Source organism: Cyprinodon variegatus, unplaced genomic scaffold, assembly GCF_000732505.1.
Source record: "Cyprinodon variegatus isolate N-32 unplaced genomic scaffold, C_variegatus-1.0 Scaffold117, whole genome shotgun sequence".
Lineage (NCBI taxonomy): Eukaryota > Metazoa > Chordata > Actinopteri > Cyprinodontiformes > Cyprinodontidae > Cyprinodon > Cyprinodon variegatus.
This window is the reverse complement of record NW_015150570.1, coordinates 1281148-1299973: the sequence shown is the minus strand read 5'-3', so window position 1 is coordinate 1299973 and position 18826 is coordinate 1281148. Positions and strand designations below refer to the sequence as shown.

Genomic DNA, 18826 nt, shown 5'->3' with positions numbered 1-18826 from the left:
TATCGTGACCCAAGTATCGCGACATGTATTGAATCGCAACACTCATGCCAATACTCACCTCTACTAGTGATAGTATTGCTATTTTATGTTTTAGTTTATAGTCCAAAGGACATTATACATTGATTTATTGATTGACTGAAGAGAATAAATGTGGGTCTGATCAATAGTGCACCTACCAGGAATTAGTATTTTGGTGTTTCATTTTGTATCAATTCCAATGAAAAGGTTTTAGTCTATGACTTTATTTATTTTGATGAACTAATTCTTACCTTGATGCTTTCTCCTTATTTGCATTTGGCTGTGTTATTGTCGGCAGCTTTCCGATAGTTCTGTGGTACTGCTTTTTAAGTCTGCTCATCGCATGCGGTGCATGAAATCTATTTTGGCTCAAAAAATATTATATAAACACTATCAGAACATATTCTTGGTGTATATAACTAAATGTCTCACGACTGAACGTTTTTTGGTCTTTTTTGTTCGGGCATATAACATGACAATATTCCTTTAAACACTTAAGATTCCAACCTTATGAATAATAAATAGAAATGTGGAACATTAAGGGATACACTTTTCAGCTTTTTCACTCCCAAAAAATAGATTTTACAGATTTTATCAAAACCCTACACTACCTTTTGTGGTTTTTTAAATTATTCAGGTGTAGACTGAATAAATATTCTCTTCTTTACCGAATAATAGTGCCACAAGGGTGGGAATGAGATGTTCCTATTGATACAAAAGAAACCATGACAACTTCCTGTAGTATTTAAATCAGGATTCTTCCCAATAAATTTCTGGTATCATATTTACAGCACTACATACAATAAAAAATTCAGCAATCACCTGATTCTCACTGGTTAATGGTTGCACTTTTGCCTCCCTGGACTTCTTAATGAGCACAGTGTCCCCAGGAGAAGTGATGCTGGCCTGGAATTTAATGGCTGATATTCCTTTTCACCTGGTTATAATACTGTCTGTTGCCAAAAAAAAAAGAAAAAGACAAAATACTTCTACACAGCTCATTTGCTGCACAAAATTGATTTCATTCTGTTTGACTTCAGGGTCCAGGTTTTACTATAAAATGGATTTCAGGGCTGAAATAAATTCAGAGTCATATTTGAGTGAATGAACAGGATTGTACTGTTTATTATTTGAAGAATATTGGTTCAAATAATGCACTGCAGGTTTTGCAAAAACTAAAAGTGCCTTATTATTGTGAACATCTATATTATGTACCTTTGGTTATTATGCTTGTAACATATTTGTTGTATGCATTATGATCCACTAGAAAAGTGTAGTTTTACATTTGTATGTCTTTCTTTCAAAGAACCTGAACACCACTGTGTCCCAGGACTGGTGTCTGGCTCTGCAGAGGCTTATCCGCATCAAAGAAGAACAAATCCAATGTGCTAACAAGTGTCGCTTACGCCTGCAGGTGCCCGGCAGGCCAGATAAGTGAGTAGAATTTCACATAAAGGCAAAGCTCTAATTGAAATGTATAGCTCATGGCACGCTTGGGAATAAGAACATATTACAATATGATTAAAGACCACGACAGAAAATAGTGCCCTGTTTATTGTGCATAAGTGATTAAGAGATTTTTTATAAAACAGAGGCAGCGCCAGTTTTATTTTCAATTAAAGAAAAAAAAAGAACACCCCAAAAAAGGAAATAATGTTTAATTCTTATATTATATTATTATATATAAACATTAATTTATTCACATTGGACAGACATAACAAAACACATCCAGACAAAAGGGAACATGATTCCAATCAAATGACATATTTAACATTTGTTAACTTGAATATTATTTTAGGTATCAGTCCTAAAACCCTTATTGAACTTGCATGCTGGTAAAAAATAGTGTATTTTAAGGACATTTGGCCTCATAAAAAAGAACCGCTCCTATGAAAATTTTTTTTCTTAAATCATTGAGTAATTTAGCAGAAATTTTGCAGAAATTGTCCCATTCTCTGTTTTTATATTTTTAATTTTCTCTCTGATAGAAACAAATATTATGAGTGCTTCATACTTTACATAAGAGTCTTGCGCAATCAGTCAGTTGTTATCCAAACCTGGATTTTAACCAAAAGACCACATTTGTTGTTACTCAGGAGCAATTGTCTATTATATTCAGCAACATTTATTATATATTATGCAACTCTGCAATTCTAAATTACACTTTTATTTACTGATGACAGAACTATTGATCACTACACCAACAGATGGCATGTCGGTATCCATGGGAAACTAGTTTAATTTGTTGTTATTTTGTGAAAAGAAAGAAAAGTCAGAGATCAAGCTAATATTTAAATAACATCTGGAACAAATAATTTATTGAAAGTTAAGAATAAAGTTCAGCAACTTGCTGCTTCAAACTCCTAACGGTAAGACTTGCATTCGATTCACTCCATGGTAACTCCTTGGCTTTATTAGTACACTAAATGTGGACCGTTTGGGTCTCTCTGAGTTCATCAAAATACAGTTTGCCATAACATTTTTATGTTTATGGGTTTTATGGTAGAGATTGAAGGTGAGATAAAAGGATGTCAGCCATGGTTCTGAAGATGTATGGCAAAGGTGTGCGTATTTATTAAAAGGTTGTTGGCAAACTCATAATAAGCATTTATATCATATTTTGCACCTCTTGCCTCCATCAGTAGCTTTCATTGAGTGTTTTCAGATCAAATTATTTTTTTTAATGATATTTTTACTTCTGTAACAATGCAACCACATCCTTTACAGCACTTGTGATTTATTCCCCACTGCTTGGCTTTTACTGGTCCTTTAATTCTGCTGCTGAGCGCTGAGTCATCAGAACCGCAATCTCTCTTCTCGTCTCTCTTCTTAATCTTCAAAGCTGTTTCTGCAAATGAAGAACCGTAGGAAGTAGAAGCCTTATATGGCATTATTGGTGCGGTAATTGTTCAAATTTTAATTTCTCTTGAATGCATGTTCACTTATGCCCAGGTATGCCTAATAAACTTTATATCTAACAGATATTTCCTTAGTACAGCCCCCCCTAAGGTCGGGTCAGGTTGTAGGACAACAGGTTATAACAGTGGTGTTCAATTTATTGAATACATCATGTGATGCTATACATACAGTACAGCCACTCCCTAATGTGACTGTGGTGTAACAGTGGTGTTCAATTCATAATATAAAAAAGAGAGCATGGCACTATTTCACAGTTTTTAAAACATGCCTGTTCTCCTTAAAACTGGTCCTAATAGTAAGTATGGTAGTGAAGAATTACTCGGCTTGTTTGTCAGCATGGGTTAAATGCAGAAGACAGTTGTTGTTTTTACGATTATTATTAGTTGCATATCCTTATGGACTGGAAGGCTGGTCAGACTTAAAGATAAGTAAGTTCTTGCTTATTTAACTGACTGAATCAGCATTAGACTGCAACAGAAGTTTACATCTAAATGGAACTTCAGCCCGAAGTCTCTAGCTGAAGATACAATGAAATGGTTCAAAGCAATAGCTATTGATCTGTTAGAATGTCATGGTCGAAATGAAGAACTTAATCCATTTTTGAATCTTTTGCAATACTAAAAAATCGGTATTCACAGAGACTCATTTAACTGAGCATAAGCTAAATAGAAATACTCACCACACTTCTTCATATTTCTAATTTTTAAATTAAATAAAAAATGTAAATGTATGTTTTGATATTGAAATTTGTCATTGTAACCTGATCATTTGGGGAGTTACACAGAGTTTGGAACTTCAGTCTTTAATGCAGTTCTTCTTAGCATTAAATGATCAAAGTGAGGGTTAAATAAAACGCAAAAGAGAACAGAGAAATAAATTAAAAGGAAAGCTCTGTCTGCATACACTGATAAATTGTATTTTTGAATCATTAAAGAGAAAAAAAAGACTTAATTTTGCTATGATTGTATAACATTTTAAGTTTCTGGGCTTTGATGAACGTCATTAAAATAAACATTTCACTCATCTTCCATGAAAAAACGCATCGTTTTTGAAAACTAGGGGGACATGTGGTATCTGCTATTACTGTGGTTAATGGGGCTACAGGAACTCCTCCTGCAAATTAAAGATGAGAACAGTTTTTCCTGCCTTTAGTGGATAATTTGCCTAGTTTGAAGGTTTTTTTTTTTTTCTCAATTCAGTACATGTATAAATAAAAAAATTGCCTGCACAAAATGTTCCCTTTGATTATTTATTCAATTTATTCTGCTTCATCTTTTAGCTAACACTTGACCTTTTGCTTAATTTGTACTACCTACAGGCCATGATGAATGTCAGTACTATACAGTTTTTTTTTTAAATGGTGATCCGTGCCATAGTTTAGGCTTGGTACTTGTTTTTCTTGCATAATGGGACACTTAAACCAAAACCTGACAGTCAGGGGGACTGGCTCCATTGGACAAGTAGTCTTCTTGCAGTTTGGAAATTCTAGATGCAATTCCAACTGTCTCCTTTCACATTTTAATTTTCCCCTTCGGCAAGGCACCCAAAGGAGCATCTTGACAGTTTTAGATATTTTACAAAAGTTGGCAATGACATCAGTGTTGTACACATGCATGGCAGAAGAGAAAAGGACTTTGCTGATCAGACTCCAGTTTGGCCGTTTTTCATTGCACAGGACAGAGTTCTATTCTCTTACTCTTGTGAGGAGTCTTCAAAGGGGTTTATGATGCACTAGTGGCTGTTCTTTTCTGATTAATCCTCCAAAAACAGTTGTGTGGAGAGGAAATAGCGGCTGAAACTCAACAAAAATGCCAGATGAACACAAGCTGCCTGCTCTTGTTTATCTGGCTACAGAGAGAGAATACAACCAGAATAACCCACTATCCATCTACTGTATATCGATCTATCAGTTTATCGGTCTATCTATCGATCTATATAGATATATAACTTTTAAATTTGCATGATGTTCCTTTGACCCATGTTCCCCACTGATCTGCATATGGGTGGATGGGGATGTGTTGGAAAGCAATTGGGTGAATGTGACCATTGTGTTGAGGGCTTTGAGTCATCAGTATGACTAGAAAAGTGTCTCTATCTAAGCTTAAGACTTCTATATTAGGAGTCAATAAATAAACTTTCATTTCTGTCTCGAGCTATTGTAAACTAGAATATTGTGGCCTCATGCAGTGGTTTATTCACCCATACAGATTACCGTAATTAAAAATGTCAGTGGCAATGTAGACCAGCAGTTTAACAATCCATGCTCATAGAATATACATCTGAGGACTAACATATACAAGAAATGTTAAATATTACAGTATTTTGCAGGACAGGGTGTCTATCATGTAGTTATATATTTAGACATTTTTTTTACCTTTTTTCTGTGTGACTCTTTACAGTCACTGCATTTTATTTGACATATAGTGTTTAAAAGTCTATGAAATGTAATCTTAGAATGTCATCCCGAATCTGAAATCGGCATTATTAATCAAACGGCAGTCAAACAAAAACAAAAGTACCTCTCCCATTGAAAGCTTGTGAGCAGTGTGTTCAAGATTTTGATGTTTTCAACCTGTTGGGATTTTTTTATTCAACTGTAGGTAGTCTTTGGCTTTAGATGCTGAATAATTTGGGGTGGTGAGAGTTACCAGTTTAAACAACGCAGCATATTGGGCTTTGTTCACATTGCAGGCCTTAATCCTCAGTTACAATTATTATTTTTTTTTTTTTGTGAAATCCGATTGATTTGCATGGTTGGTCACATTTCCAAATATATATGACTTGTATGTGATCTCCTGGGTTACTCCATTAATCCAACTTAAGAGTCCTGCATGCGCAGTAGAGGATGCAATGACATCACAAGTAGCGAGCATGTACTGTATTTACAGAAGTAAACATGGATGGTAGTGGTGGAGCACGTTCTGCAATCTTTTTTTTCCCCAATTGGAGCCAGCGCATTAAAAATGCAATCTTTTCAAGAAGGTTGAAAAGAAAGACTAATCTCTGCATTGTCTTCTGCCATGCTTGCTGTTTATCTTCCCACTTCTGCATATAAGGATGCAGAATTTTGACCTTTGTTGAGCATTAATGATGTGCAGGTTGAATGAATGAGACCCAGTTGTTCAGACACAGGTTGCATTTTAAAAGATCAAATGCGTGTCGGATCAGATGTGTGTCGGATTTAGGGCCACATAACCAAATGGCCCTGGGTGTACTATAAATAATTTCAGACTTCCATGAAAAGATCAGATGCAGGTTGCATATCTGGTCACTTCAGGCTGCAGCGTGAATGTAGCTTTTGTTAAAGGGGTTTATCTCAATTTTAGCCATCCATTAAAACCAAATCCTAAAGTGACATCTGTCAAAATTGAAGTTTAAAATGTTTAGGTGAATTTATATATGGGTGGCATGATTACTGAAGAACTGAACCTACTTAGTGAACAACAAAAATGGCAAGAAAAGAGTGTATGAGTAGTTTAGACTGCTGCAGAGGAGATGCTGGGAATAGCAAAAATGGCAGATTATAATGGATCCAATTTTGAGGCTTCTATTGGGAATAGGATAAGAAACAAGCAGGGGGGCAAGAAAGAGAATGATTGTGCTAAAGAAGCTGGAGCCATGCTGAGACAGAATAAGCACAATGAGGAGAGGAACAAAGAGAGAGAAAGTGATGAGCGCCCCCCTCCATGAAAGAATTGGCCTGGTGCCGACAGGGCACTGGCAGTCAGAGTATTGGGCCTAATGCTTTAGTGCCAGAGAGAATCAAACTGTGCCAAGCCAAGTTAAAGTGACAGCTTGAGCAGAGTAGCAGCTCAGATCAGTTCTCCCACATCTCCCAGCTTCCTCATCGGCTGTCACACCAGGCCTGCAGGGCCAATCTGCTTACTCAGATGTTTGGCAGAGCCAGATGTCATGCTTACAACAGAGCTCCAAATTCCCCTTAAAGAGGTACCCTATTTGCTGAACTCCTGTGATAATGTTGTTAGAAACTGCACTGACAAGGAGATTTTCTACACCCGCATAGGTGCTAGTTGTAGATTTGTATTTAAGATTCAGATGATGTAGAGGAAGACCTGTGACTCTTGCAAGAAAATGGCCAAAGGTTTTCTTGGCCAAGAGAGACAGGTATCCTGTAGGGAATAAGGAGAAATTGTGGTTGTGTGATAGCAATCTAATTGAGGTTGGGCCTCAATGTTGGATGGTTGGACCAGCATGAGCCTTGAGGCACAGGGTGACAGGTGGCACAGCGGGTTCTCAAATCATTTTGACACTACCCAGGGTGCAAAAGTCGCAGATTGCAGGGAAGGGCAGTGGTTGAACTGTGTCTGAGATTTTTCCACAAGCACAAATGCCCCAACACATAAAAAATACCTTCATAGAATATCTTATTAAATTTGTCTTTTCTTTCCTCCTTCCTGTTGTGACTAAACTACTGAGCTTTGCTTAACTTTACTTTTGGCATCCATATTTTAAAATTATTTTCACACATGCTTCCTGCTGACAAATACAGGTACACTTAACCAAGGATATGTTTCAGTAAAAGCAACACATGCATTAAGAAACATAGAGGCACATTTTTGTATGTGGTGTCGAGTCCTTCCTCTGCTGGGGAGAGAGTGGCACCGCAGCAGGGACCCCCTGTACTGAGTTGGTCCCCCCCTGTCTGCCCGTCAGCGAGTCTCTGCAGTCAGGCAGCACATCACAGCCTCCACACTGCAAACAGATGAATACGTGGAGAGAATCCTGACTGCTGCCTCAAAGGCACCATCCTACGTGTGACAGCAGTTCATTAACATCCACTTTAGGTGCATATGCAGGAGCAACCAAAGGCATAGATACAGGGACCATACAGTGGCAAGCATCTGACATAAAGTTTAAATTTCTTAGATTTTACATGAGGGGTAGCATCATGACTCTCTTAAAACAGTATTTTATTTGCAGTTGAACTGCAGACGAAAGAGCAGAAAACTGCATTCTTAGAGGGCTGATTCTTATCAAATGTATTATTACTGTCTCTCTCACTAAAAAAGATACGTCTCAGATGAGTCCATATGATGAAATTTAGAACTTATTTTTTGTTTTAATCAAGAGAATTTTTGCTTTAAGATAGATAAAAAGTTGATATAGCATGTGGAAAGCTAACGTAATCACAAGAAAATGACTGAAAGACTGACTTTAAGTTTGACTCTCTGAGTGAATAATTTTCTATTTGCTCTTCTACCCTTCCATAACTGATTGTGATCCCCGTTTGTGTGTTGCTCAGAGAACAGTTCTTCCTGAAAGAAGGATGTATGGATGTTTGCATCTCAAAATAAAATAAGTTGATACACTTTGTTAGATGTTATTTTCTGATTAAGTTTAAACGCATGCAATTGTCTATTTTGAATACTTGAGAAAATACAGTAAGTTTACTACTAAACTTTAAATATGAGTGCAGCATTGGGCAGTGGTGGTGCAGGGGCTTGAAAACGCAAGCCATGTAAAGAGGCTTTGGTCCTCGATCACAAGTTTGATAGCTGGCTTGGGGACTTTTGCCGCATGTCTTTCACCTTTCTTTAATCACATTTCCCATCTACCTACTTAAAAAAAAAATAAATTAAAAAAAGGCTCCTTGAGCCCAAAAATAATCTTTAGATACAATAAGTGCAGCAAACCATTTAGTCCTTGTAACTTAAGAAAGTCAGATATCAGTAAGTGGGTCACGTGACCTAGAGTGCCATTTAGCAACATTCTGAGCTCCTCTTAAACACCAGAGCCAATTAAGAGATTTTTTTTTTGACAAAAAAAAAAACAGGTATGTGTTGTTTTATTCTCTGATGTAGGATTTAACCTTAGAGAGGAGTGAATGTGGTCTTTAATTTAGAAGTAACTTCTTAATGTTCTGGTGGATTCCAAAACACAAATGGAGACTGTTTAGTTTTGCTAAAGTGCAGTGTTACAAGTAGAAAAGAGGCATGGTGTATTTTTGATTTATTTTTTGCTAACAAACTAACCACGTAGTTACCAGTCTGAGCGCAAATGGAGACCAGTGTGCAGCATTTCAACTCACACCTGCTTACTCAAAATGTGTCTGGCACTTTGGAAAACTCTGCTCTGATACCTGTGCTACTGTTCCACTCCGCTCCTCTTTGCGCTTATGACTTGTTTTACTCTATGGAAATGAACCACAACAACTGCTCAATCAAATTCAGGGCTTTTTTTTCATCCATTTAAAGTGATTCTTGCAAATACTGCTTTCGGAGTGAAATCAATCAGTAGATCAAAATACTGCACCCATTGCTGTTGTTGTTTTTGCACATATGAATAATGTACTCACTTTTTTCAGGTCTCAAAATCTGAGAGAACGTTCAACTGTCAATTTAACTGCATAACCAGCACAATTTGCTATGATAGGGAAAACTTAAGAGTAGGATAGTAAAAAGCTTATTCTCCTTGTAAACTCATCTGAGTTAAAAAGATAAAAAATTTATTTTCCTGTTTAGGTACTGTCATATTTATCTTATCAGGTTACATTTTTGATTGGTACTCTAATAATTTTCCAACTCTCAAATGTTATTTTTAGTTTAATACAATCAATATGATTTTTTTAAAGTAACAAAACAGGCTGAAAAGGTAAACAACCAGACGTTTTGTCTGAAAAAGTTTCAACACCTATCCAGGAGCCTCTGTCCATATGTTGGTTTTGTGGTTTTCTGAAAAAATGAACAAAAGTGCAGTTTTGTCTGACCTAAGCCTGTTTTGTGGTTGCCATAACCAGAATGACTGAGAATTTGAACAGACTAAAGCTCTGTAAAATAGAAAAAGAAAAACACTTTATTTTAATTTAATTACAATGTCAATTGAATAGTGGACTCTTTTACTTATAACACATACTTTACGTTTCATTACATTGTAAAATTACAATTTTAGTTTACTTTTCACATCAAAGTCCTTTTTCGACGTATACATTTAAACAAATGATGAGCTATTACTGAATGACCTAAGGAAAGAAAAAAAAAAAGATAGGATCAAAACATGCATGGTAAGTGCTTAGAGGGGATTTAATAATTGAATAGCATGTAACTGGATAATATTTAAGATTAGATTATGCCTGAAGGATTTATTTTATTCATCTGATCAAGGAACTGTGTTGTACAATTAAACAGCATGATAAATAATCAGTGTTAAATTATTCAGACCTAAATCTTTTATTTTTCAGGGTTTTGTGAAACAACCTAATAAGAGCAAAGGTTATTTTTTCCCCTTTTTAAACTGTAGTTATTTTTTATGATTACTTATGTTTTGATATGAAAATCCCAAAATCGGGCGCTAAACCTTTGACTTTCATTGTTGATTTTGTGCTTTCAGTTGATGAATAACTGTAAACAACTGGCAATTAGTTTTCTGCCTGCTGACTTCTAAGAAAACACATTTCAGCACCAAGGACAGCGCTTGTCACTGTGTCAATGGGAGCTAGGGTTATTTTGAGCCAGTCTACGGCTGTCCATAACTTGAAGCGCCTAGCCAAAATCAATGCAAAATGTCATCTAATGCACTACATTGTTATAAAAAATCCCAGTGCAAGTTGAAATTTACACATTATGAAAAGAGCAGTGAATAATTGCTTGAAGGTAATTCACATTTAATACCAATCAGGGTAAATCAAAGCAAAAAACAACACTTAGTCAAACATGCAGATGTGATTGCCTATCACAGAAAATAAACAAAGCAGCTAATCAAAGTTAACAAATGTTTTGTCTTTGACAATGATCTTCCTTCAGCATGTGTTGCATCCTAGAGAAATATTGAAAAATAAATAGTATGTTAATCAATCATGTCTTTTTTTCTTTTTTTTTTCTTTTGGTGTTTGTTGAGGTAGAAAGTCAGTATTCTCAGATAGATGGATAGATGAATAGATGGATGGATAGATTTTTTTCAAATCTTTAGGTTTATAACTCCCATTAATTTCACTATTTCCATCAGTGTATAGAAAACCACTTGATAAAGGGTTTATAGATCATAAATTGTGTGTGTGTTTTTTTTTTTTTTTTTTTACTGGATGTAAAGTTCTTGCTTTCGACTTCCATGGCTCCACTCGGGTCATATGAACATTGCTCTCCTTGAAGATGTAAAACTAAAGTACATAATCCTAACCTTTGTTTATTAGAAAAACAGAGACCATGAGACGGATATTATCCTTGCCTAAATTTTTTCAGAGGGTCTTTGCCTTTTGAACTTGCTGTATGCTTTCAAGATTTGTAAGGGCTATGGGAAAATCCTTCTCTCTTTTTTCTGTATTTACCACAGTTGCCCCTATTGGCAACTGTGGTAAATAAAGGAAAAATCAGTAAGTTAATGAGGGGGCGTTTCTCTGAGTGTGAGCATGGGTTTGATGAGCTCCACACTCTCGTTCACCTGGCTGCATTGTTCAGTCTCTGCTGCCATTAAAGTATTGGCAAAAGAACAACAGCAACTATTTTTGAAGATGGTTAGAAGACCATTCAAAGTAAAAAATATATATTTTACTTTATTTGAAGAATGTGAAAAATGGCATAGAAAATCCAAATATGACTGTTTTGTGCATTTTATTTTTATTATAAGACAAAGTTCATAATGGATCTTATTAATTATTTTTATTCTACTCCATACCCAGGAGGTTTAACCCAATTGCTGAATTGTAGGTAGCGACTGACTTGCTATTTTTGCAACCCCCATCCCATTACAGGGGACCAGAGCACTTCGTCTCTTCAGGCAGAACCAACAATTCCCTTTAATGAACCCCCTTTCATAGACATAGACACGTTTCAGGTATTACAGGTTAACAGAGACACAAAACGACCCCCATTCCAAAGGGGCGGACCCGCTTGTCAGGTTCAATTTGCATGTTTCTAAGCCAAAACAAGGCTTTGCTTTGGTCCACTCCATAAAGCCTTGATCTCAGCGCTATTTCTCACATTTTGAATTGAACGAGCTTCCTGGCTGTCTTCAAACTTGGTAACAAATTCCAGTGGATTGTTTTTTAAACTTTTTTGGAATGGCTATCACCTGGATGACTGAGAATCTTCACCAGCACATTACACTTTTTATATTTCTTAATCAACTCCAGGCCTATCTTCTCCTATGACTCATTATTTCTTTTGTAGCATGAAGGTGAACTGCAGGACAGGTGCTTGACATGATCCCACTAAGCACTCAAATCCACATCTGTCCCATTCTTGTGCATTACTGTCACTGCTGACCAGGCCCCCCTAAATTCACTGGGTCATCTTCTCCCTTTGCTCTTCACTTTGTGGTACTCTGTCTCTCTGTCGTCTTCTCCTTTTGACTGTCCTTACACTCCTAGCTCTCCCAGGGTCCACTCTGTCAGCATGCGTGAGCTTCTTCTCTATTCTGGCTGTGCAGCACACCTGCACTGCGGCTGTCAGTCAATGGGCAGAGTAGAGAAATGTATACTTCTCTCAGTTTAGCATATTTGAGGTTAGGTGTGCAAGAAGTGTTAACTAAAAAAGTGAATTTGTTATATTTAAGCGTTGAATGGGCACAGTAACATCTCTCTGAGATAGTTACGCTTTTTCAACATATGAAAGGATTTAGATGTCTCTTTACTCTGTTCCTATTTTGCATGTATCCTGCTCATATGCATTCATTTAAAAAAAAAAGAAAAAAACAGGTTTGCATAAAGTAGCACAAAGTAGCACAAAGTACTGTATTGCAGAAATAGAATTTCTGATTGCATTCACTTCTCCACTCAATTACCTCCTAATAATACTTAAGCGTGAAATTGGCTTCCTTGTGTGTGTTTGTCCCTGCATCCACCTTTTTCACACTCTCTTCCTCCTTGCTTTTTCTTCGCCTTCAAGCAAAAGCAGAATTGTTGTAGGATTCACAGGTTAACTGGTAAAATGCTATTTCTTATGATAGCTACTCAATGTTTTAAAATTGACAGCACAGCCAGCTTCAGAGGGACTACTTCTAGTTAAAAGCGGTCTGATGAATTCAGACAACACAAGCGTTTCCATAATGTTAGACACAGGGTTCTTTATTATCTGGGGCTTGTAGTGTTAGTCTTAATGTGGACCCACAGTAGAATCTTATTTCATTTTAGCAGAAGATGGGAATGGGAAAGGAAAGAAAAGAAAAATAGACAAGAACAGTACCATGGGTTTCAGGCTAACCGAAATATAGTAAGCATGTGACTAAGTGAAGTGAACATCTGCATTTGGTATATGTCTGGCCTGAAATGTTGAGTGACTACCCCTGTATGTGTTCAACACTTCTGGTGTTCCTGCCTATTCTGTCCCGGGTTCCAATCAGGATGCGAGCCATATAACCTCTCAACTTGGCTTCTTTGATATCCCTCTGACAATGGTTTTCATGTTTCACAAAAGGAAGTGTACTGCACATAGTTTGGTGCCGTTATTCTTTTTTTGGGGTTTACCCCACTTTCAAGAATCATGTGAATCACTTAAGTGTGATTCACATCTCTCATCAGGTTCCTTCATTTAGTAGCAAGTTTTTGTTCTGCTAGATGTTCATGGAGAGCTGCCAGCTTACTTAGAAAGTTGGCCTTATGCCCTGCTACATGCTTAGGACTCTGTCTTAGATGTCTTCTCCAACTATTTTGTAAGGCCTGTCTGGGGTGATTTCTGTGTCTGGCTATTACATCCTGTCCTCTGATCCAAAACCTGCCTCAAACATTTAAATATGTATCAAATTATGATATCACAGGAAAAAAAGGAATTTCATTAAAGAATGTCAATTTTTTTGTATCTTCTCAATAATCTTACCTGAACTCTGAAATGGTCTTTGCTCATATTTATGTTAAAGGGCAAAAGAAAGTGTTTTTCAAAGTACATAATATGTTGGTGTAAAATATGCAAATTAATTAGACAAACATAATTCTACACATTAAAATGAAATGATGAGGTACCCCAGGTCATGTGGTCTGCTTTATGCTTGTTTGCTAAGATGAGAGCACAACTTAACAACTTAAGTGCGTTTTTATTTGTGGTAACACTTGTGTTTGCTGTTGTTTATGGCATGAACTGTGTCACAGAATTACCCCAAGATTCATGTCTGCTGGAGCTGCTTCTATTACTGCTAGCTTTCTCTAAGGGGGATACAAATATTCCACCAGAGCTTTGGGTTCCGTATGACCCTGACTAATTTCCCTTGTGCGTAGTCTGACCAATTCAGAGGAAAAAAGGAAGATGAGTTGCAAGGAGGACACTGTTGCCTAAACATTGATAGCCATTAAAATGCTGATAACTCATGATACTCTGCATTTTTACGTGGAGGTAGATATTCTTGTTTAGAGATTCTGATGTATACATGTGCACAGGGTCAATATGCTCTACGGCAGCAAAAAAACACATGGAAAACTGTGAAATAGCACCCACTGGGTAAATATTACCCCTTTTTCAAGCTCTAGAGGACTTTATTTTTTTTGTATTTTCTCAAAGTTGGCAGATAGAAAACAGGAATAGAGAAAAAGGGGTGGACATGTGGCAGTGGTCACCAGGTCGGGACTCGAACCTGTGATGGGTCACGCTTTTAACCCCTGCACCACCACCGGCTAGTGTAACACCTCAACAACAGTGGGAGAGGTAAAGAGGACATAGGTGTCTGAAAAAGTGTGGGAAAGTCATGGGATTGATTCGACCCCTCTAAGGCCATTGAGGGTTGGGGCAACTCTTCTATGACAGCAGGTGGGGTAAAAAAGGAAAGAGACACAGGTACCACTTGGTCGAGTTAGTTAAACCACAAGTGGGGTAAAATGTGATGCAATTTATCAGTAACACCATGTGATACCTAAACCTAAAAAGGCTTCCTCCTCTACCAATGGCCTAATTCTCCAATGTCAATCTTTATGGCATAAGATTGATTAAAAAATGATTTGGAAGTCAACAGAGAGAAATAAAAGAGATACATCTGCTGGCATTCATGGAATCCTAACTCAAGAATAGGACCAGGATAAGGAGCCTACTTTGGACAGGACCGATAATTGTTGGTCACCAGGAAGATGCATGGAAGAGGAGTGCAAAATAAGTGTATCAAAAAATTTTTGTGGTTTCTTGAAATATATACTTTTATTTGCCTTAGGGGTTTCAACAACTTTCCTTCACCATTGTATACATTTACTTGAGAGGTTATGAATAGGCAACTCTTCAGCTGATTGATCACACATAGGCTCCACACAATCAGTTTTGGTGTTCCCAAGTTTATTCTTGGTGGTTTTAATCATAGTACACTTAACAAAACCCTGATGACTTATGAACCATATGAAACACTGTCATGATTGTCAAAAAGTCCTCTTTAGACTTACGGCTCTTTGGGAGGGGCTTATAAATCTCTGTCCATGTTGTCTCTCAGAGCATTTCATTATAAAGTTTCTTATTAATGCCTAATGTAAGGTTTCCTTCAGACCAGGGTCTCCAACTCTTTTTAGTGATGGACCACCATTTGATGAAAAGATGAATATTCTGACTTCTATCATCTGCATTTTCACCTGCTTTTAATGAGATGTATCCACATATTTTGGTTGATATCATCTGTTTGCTTTGGTTGTCTTATCAGTTTTTGTTTTTGTTTCTCATCTTTTTAACACACAAGAGATAGGGCTTTTGTTAAAGAGAAACATGTCTGATGTAGTGGTGACAAACTGAGTGACCTCAGGGTTGTGTTTTCTCACTAGGGACTGAAACATAAGCTCGCCCATATTTCTGGGCAAAAATTAATATTTTTTTCTTGTATCTGCATCGGCCTTTACCCACATGTGTTCTCCAATTCTTGAATGCATGCATTAAGCTGTCATGCCTTGATATCAGATGCATAAGTATGTATTTCCACTCCCTTTATTTACTTTTCAATGTTAATATTTTTTATTTGTGTTGTTGATATATATATATATATATTTTTTTTTTTTTTTTTTTTACTTGAGACTTGTGCAACAAGTTTCTTACCCTTCTCTCATTTTTATCATGCAAATGGAAAAAGAGAAAGCCATATCGCCTTAAAGAATCATCCAAAAGATCAGCAGCACATTCTGGGTATCAGTTAGAGTGATGCTAAAAATTATGCTGATAAACAATGTATTTTTAAACAAGGTCAGTAGAGAGTCTTCTTGCTGAGGAAATTAACCTATTTTAATGTTTGTAAAGAACAGATAGGTTTCTTTTATCAGTCTTTTATCAATAGTGTTTTAACCTGTTTTATTATAAGCTGTTTTGGGAGTTTAAATAGCAGGAACTGGGCAACAGCATTTCCAGGGTCTTCACTAAGGTTATTGGCATTCAGCAGAGGGACTTGTACACTTTTTGTAAAAAAGCAGGTGGTAAGAAAAGCTGGAAGTGTAAGCTCAGAAAAGAAACCCCATTCTGTCCCCAGAATTTACCCCCACACCACTGCTGTGTTGCACCACCTTGGAAAACCAATAGATTTTCAAATCCTTTTGTTCTCAGCTTTAAGACTACTGAACCATGATGGCAGACCAATTATTTTAGAAACATTAAAATGCTTAAAAAATGAATTTTGGAAGCTATTTCATTTTATTTGATAACACAAAAAGCCACATGCTTCTTGTTTTAACTTTATTTGATTGTGTTTTTGTGTCAGTACTACAGTATTCTGTAAATCTGAAACATTAAATTAGCAACTTCAGTTGTTGTGCTTTAAAATGACGGTCTACCATTGACTAATCATCTGAGCCCATTTACTAGTAGCTGCAATGTCTTCTGAGGCCAGGTAGAGCTATATTGTATCCTTTATGTGCCAATTTTTTCATACTACTCCTATTTTTTCTTTAACCCCTATTCTTTTTGTTATGGGTTATAACTGTACTGATCACGTGTTTGCAGAGTATCACTTAACAGCATCACCACTGTGAACTAGCATTCAGGAATATAGTAGTAGCTTTTGCCAGGAATGTAGCCAACTTTTCTATTTTTAAAAGCAAGCCAGATAGAGAGGACAACATCATCAGAGAGAACAAGGTGGAAGAACAAGAACACATACCTGAACTGACACACTATGTCATATAGGTATGAAGAAGGGCAAATGGAGCAAGGTGCAGTGGTGCAGACAGCCAGTTAGGGGACAGACTTTGATGCTGTGCATACAGCCATTTGGAGACAGAGGAGGCACACTTTGATGTAGAAAATAGAAAATGAAGTCACCATTTGGTTATTGGGCATGCAGGCTAAAACTTTCACGGTGCTATAGTTACTCTCTAGTTGAGCATTCACGTTTCGCAGATTCAGCTGCATTGTCCTACTGTTTCATCCCAAACAGCCAGTCTGATTACGGTCAATTGCTGCCTAACTTATTCTTCCTCACACAGAAGGTGTTTGGTAAAACAGCAGTGAAATACTGCTGAATCCATGGAGTGCAAATATCCAGGTTTGTCATGATTTACATTAAAGGGAATATTTCAAGGAGTTGATTTTGGTGCTGATGGCTGCAGGCAGAAAGACATCTTGCAGAGGCATTTCTCTGCTATATTGCAGCCTAAAGAAAAGGATGCTAAAGACTGTCCATATTGTTCTTCATTTTATGACGAATTATTTGTAAAAATTATCCCTGGAGGGTCTAGATCAGGGGTCAAAAAGTCAAAATGTAAAGAATTCTCCCAAATTAATCAACTTTAGGTGTGCACTTTCAGTTTGGATGGTATAAAATGATGATGTACTTCCCCTGCAGTAAGATGCAACTCTAGAAATGGCTTATTGGTATTTTTTGTGGAAATGTATTGCTGCATAAAATTGCTGCATTATATAAATGTTTGCAGGTTTTACTTAATTTGGCTTTAATGATGCTTTTGCCTGCTTGTTGACCCTACAGTATTCTTTTCATTACACATAACTGTTCATGTTTTGGCTTATATGTTTTTAACATTTCAACAACATTGTATTTCCTTATTAAGAATCCTTTTACCAGGGATACCCTAATGATATTCTGACATTATAAGATACACCTATATCCTGTGGACTTTAAAGCAGCGCTTGAGATATACCCTGTGTTTCCTTTTTTCACCATTATTTTGACCCATAACACAACTGCCAGCTTTGTGGATAGCCTTACTTTTCATTTTTCATTCAATTTCTCTTGTGTCCAGAGCAGCATGAGCAGCAATAGTGTCATTGTTTATACCAGGAATCAACAGCTAGACTTCTGTGCTTATTGACTTTTGCTAGCTAGCCTTCCCAGAAGTCTCCCAAAGTTTGCCCCGAGCTGAGGAGAAAGAGACAGCAATATTGGTTGTTTCAACAGGAGGGGAAATCATGTCACTTTTCTCCTTCTAAGAACGCAGAGACCCATCATACCATGCATTATTACTGGACATGTGAAATCTCTATATCCCACCACAGGGACTATTCTAAATAATTTGATTCTATTACCTGACAGGTGACTAACTGTCCCTACTGCCCCGTCACACGTGTAATGCCTGCCTTTAATCAGCTCTGGGCTGGCAGAAGAAAGGAAAGCTATGAGAAGAGAAGAGAGGATCTGGCTGTGTTTTTGAATGATAGATGGAGGAACTCTAGACACTTAAGAGAAACTCCACTGTAAGGAGATTGAGCTAGTTACTGCATGTTAAGTGCACAATGTAGCATTATTGTAGATCTCCTTTGCATTAGCAACTGCAAAATTCTTTAACCTTTACTGCTACCAAGAAACATGAAAAAGCTGCTTTCATAAGCAGCCTTTTTCTATATAGTCTGTTTTTTTTGTAAAAAAAAATATAAAGCTTACAGTGGTTTCTACATTTCTTTCACTACCTTACTCAGTTATGCATTACATTTGAATTAAAGGGTCTCTCTTCTCTTCTCTTCTCTTCTCTTCTCTTCTCTTCTCTTCTCTTCTCTTCTCTTCTCTTCTCTTCTCTTCTCTTCTCTTCTCTTCTCTTCTCTTC

General features: G+C 36.9%; 1 protein-coding gene across 3 annotated transcripts in view; it reads left to right on the top strand.

Moving 5' to 3' along the window:
• The window catches only part of arhgef10l (Rho guanine nucleotide exchange factor 10 like), a 168058-nt gene that overhangs the window by 68042 nt on the left and 81190 nt on the right, over positions 1-18826 (top strand). For all 3 annotated transcript variants that reach the window (XM_015375350.1, XM_015375351.1, XM_015375349.1), the window contains one exon: positions 1325-1452. In XM_015375350.1, coding sequence (XP_015230836.1) covers positions 1325-1452 — 128 coding nt within the window. The remainder of the gene's footprint in view (positions 1-1324; positions 1453-18826) is intronic.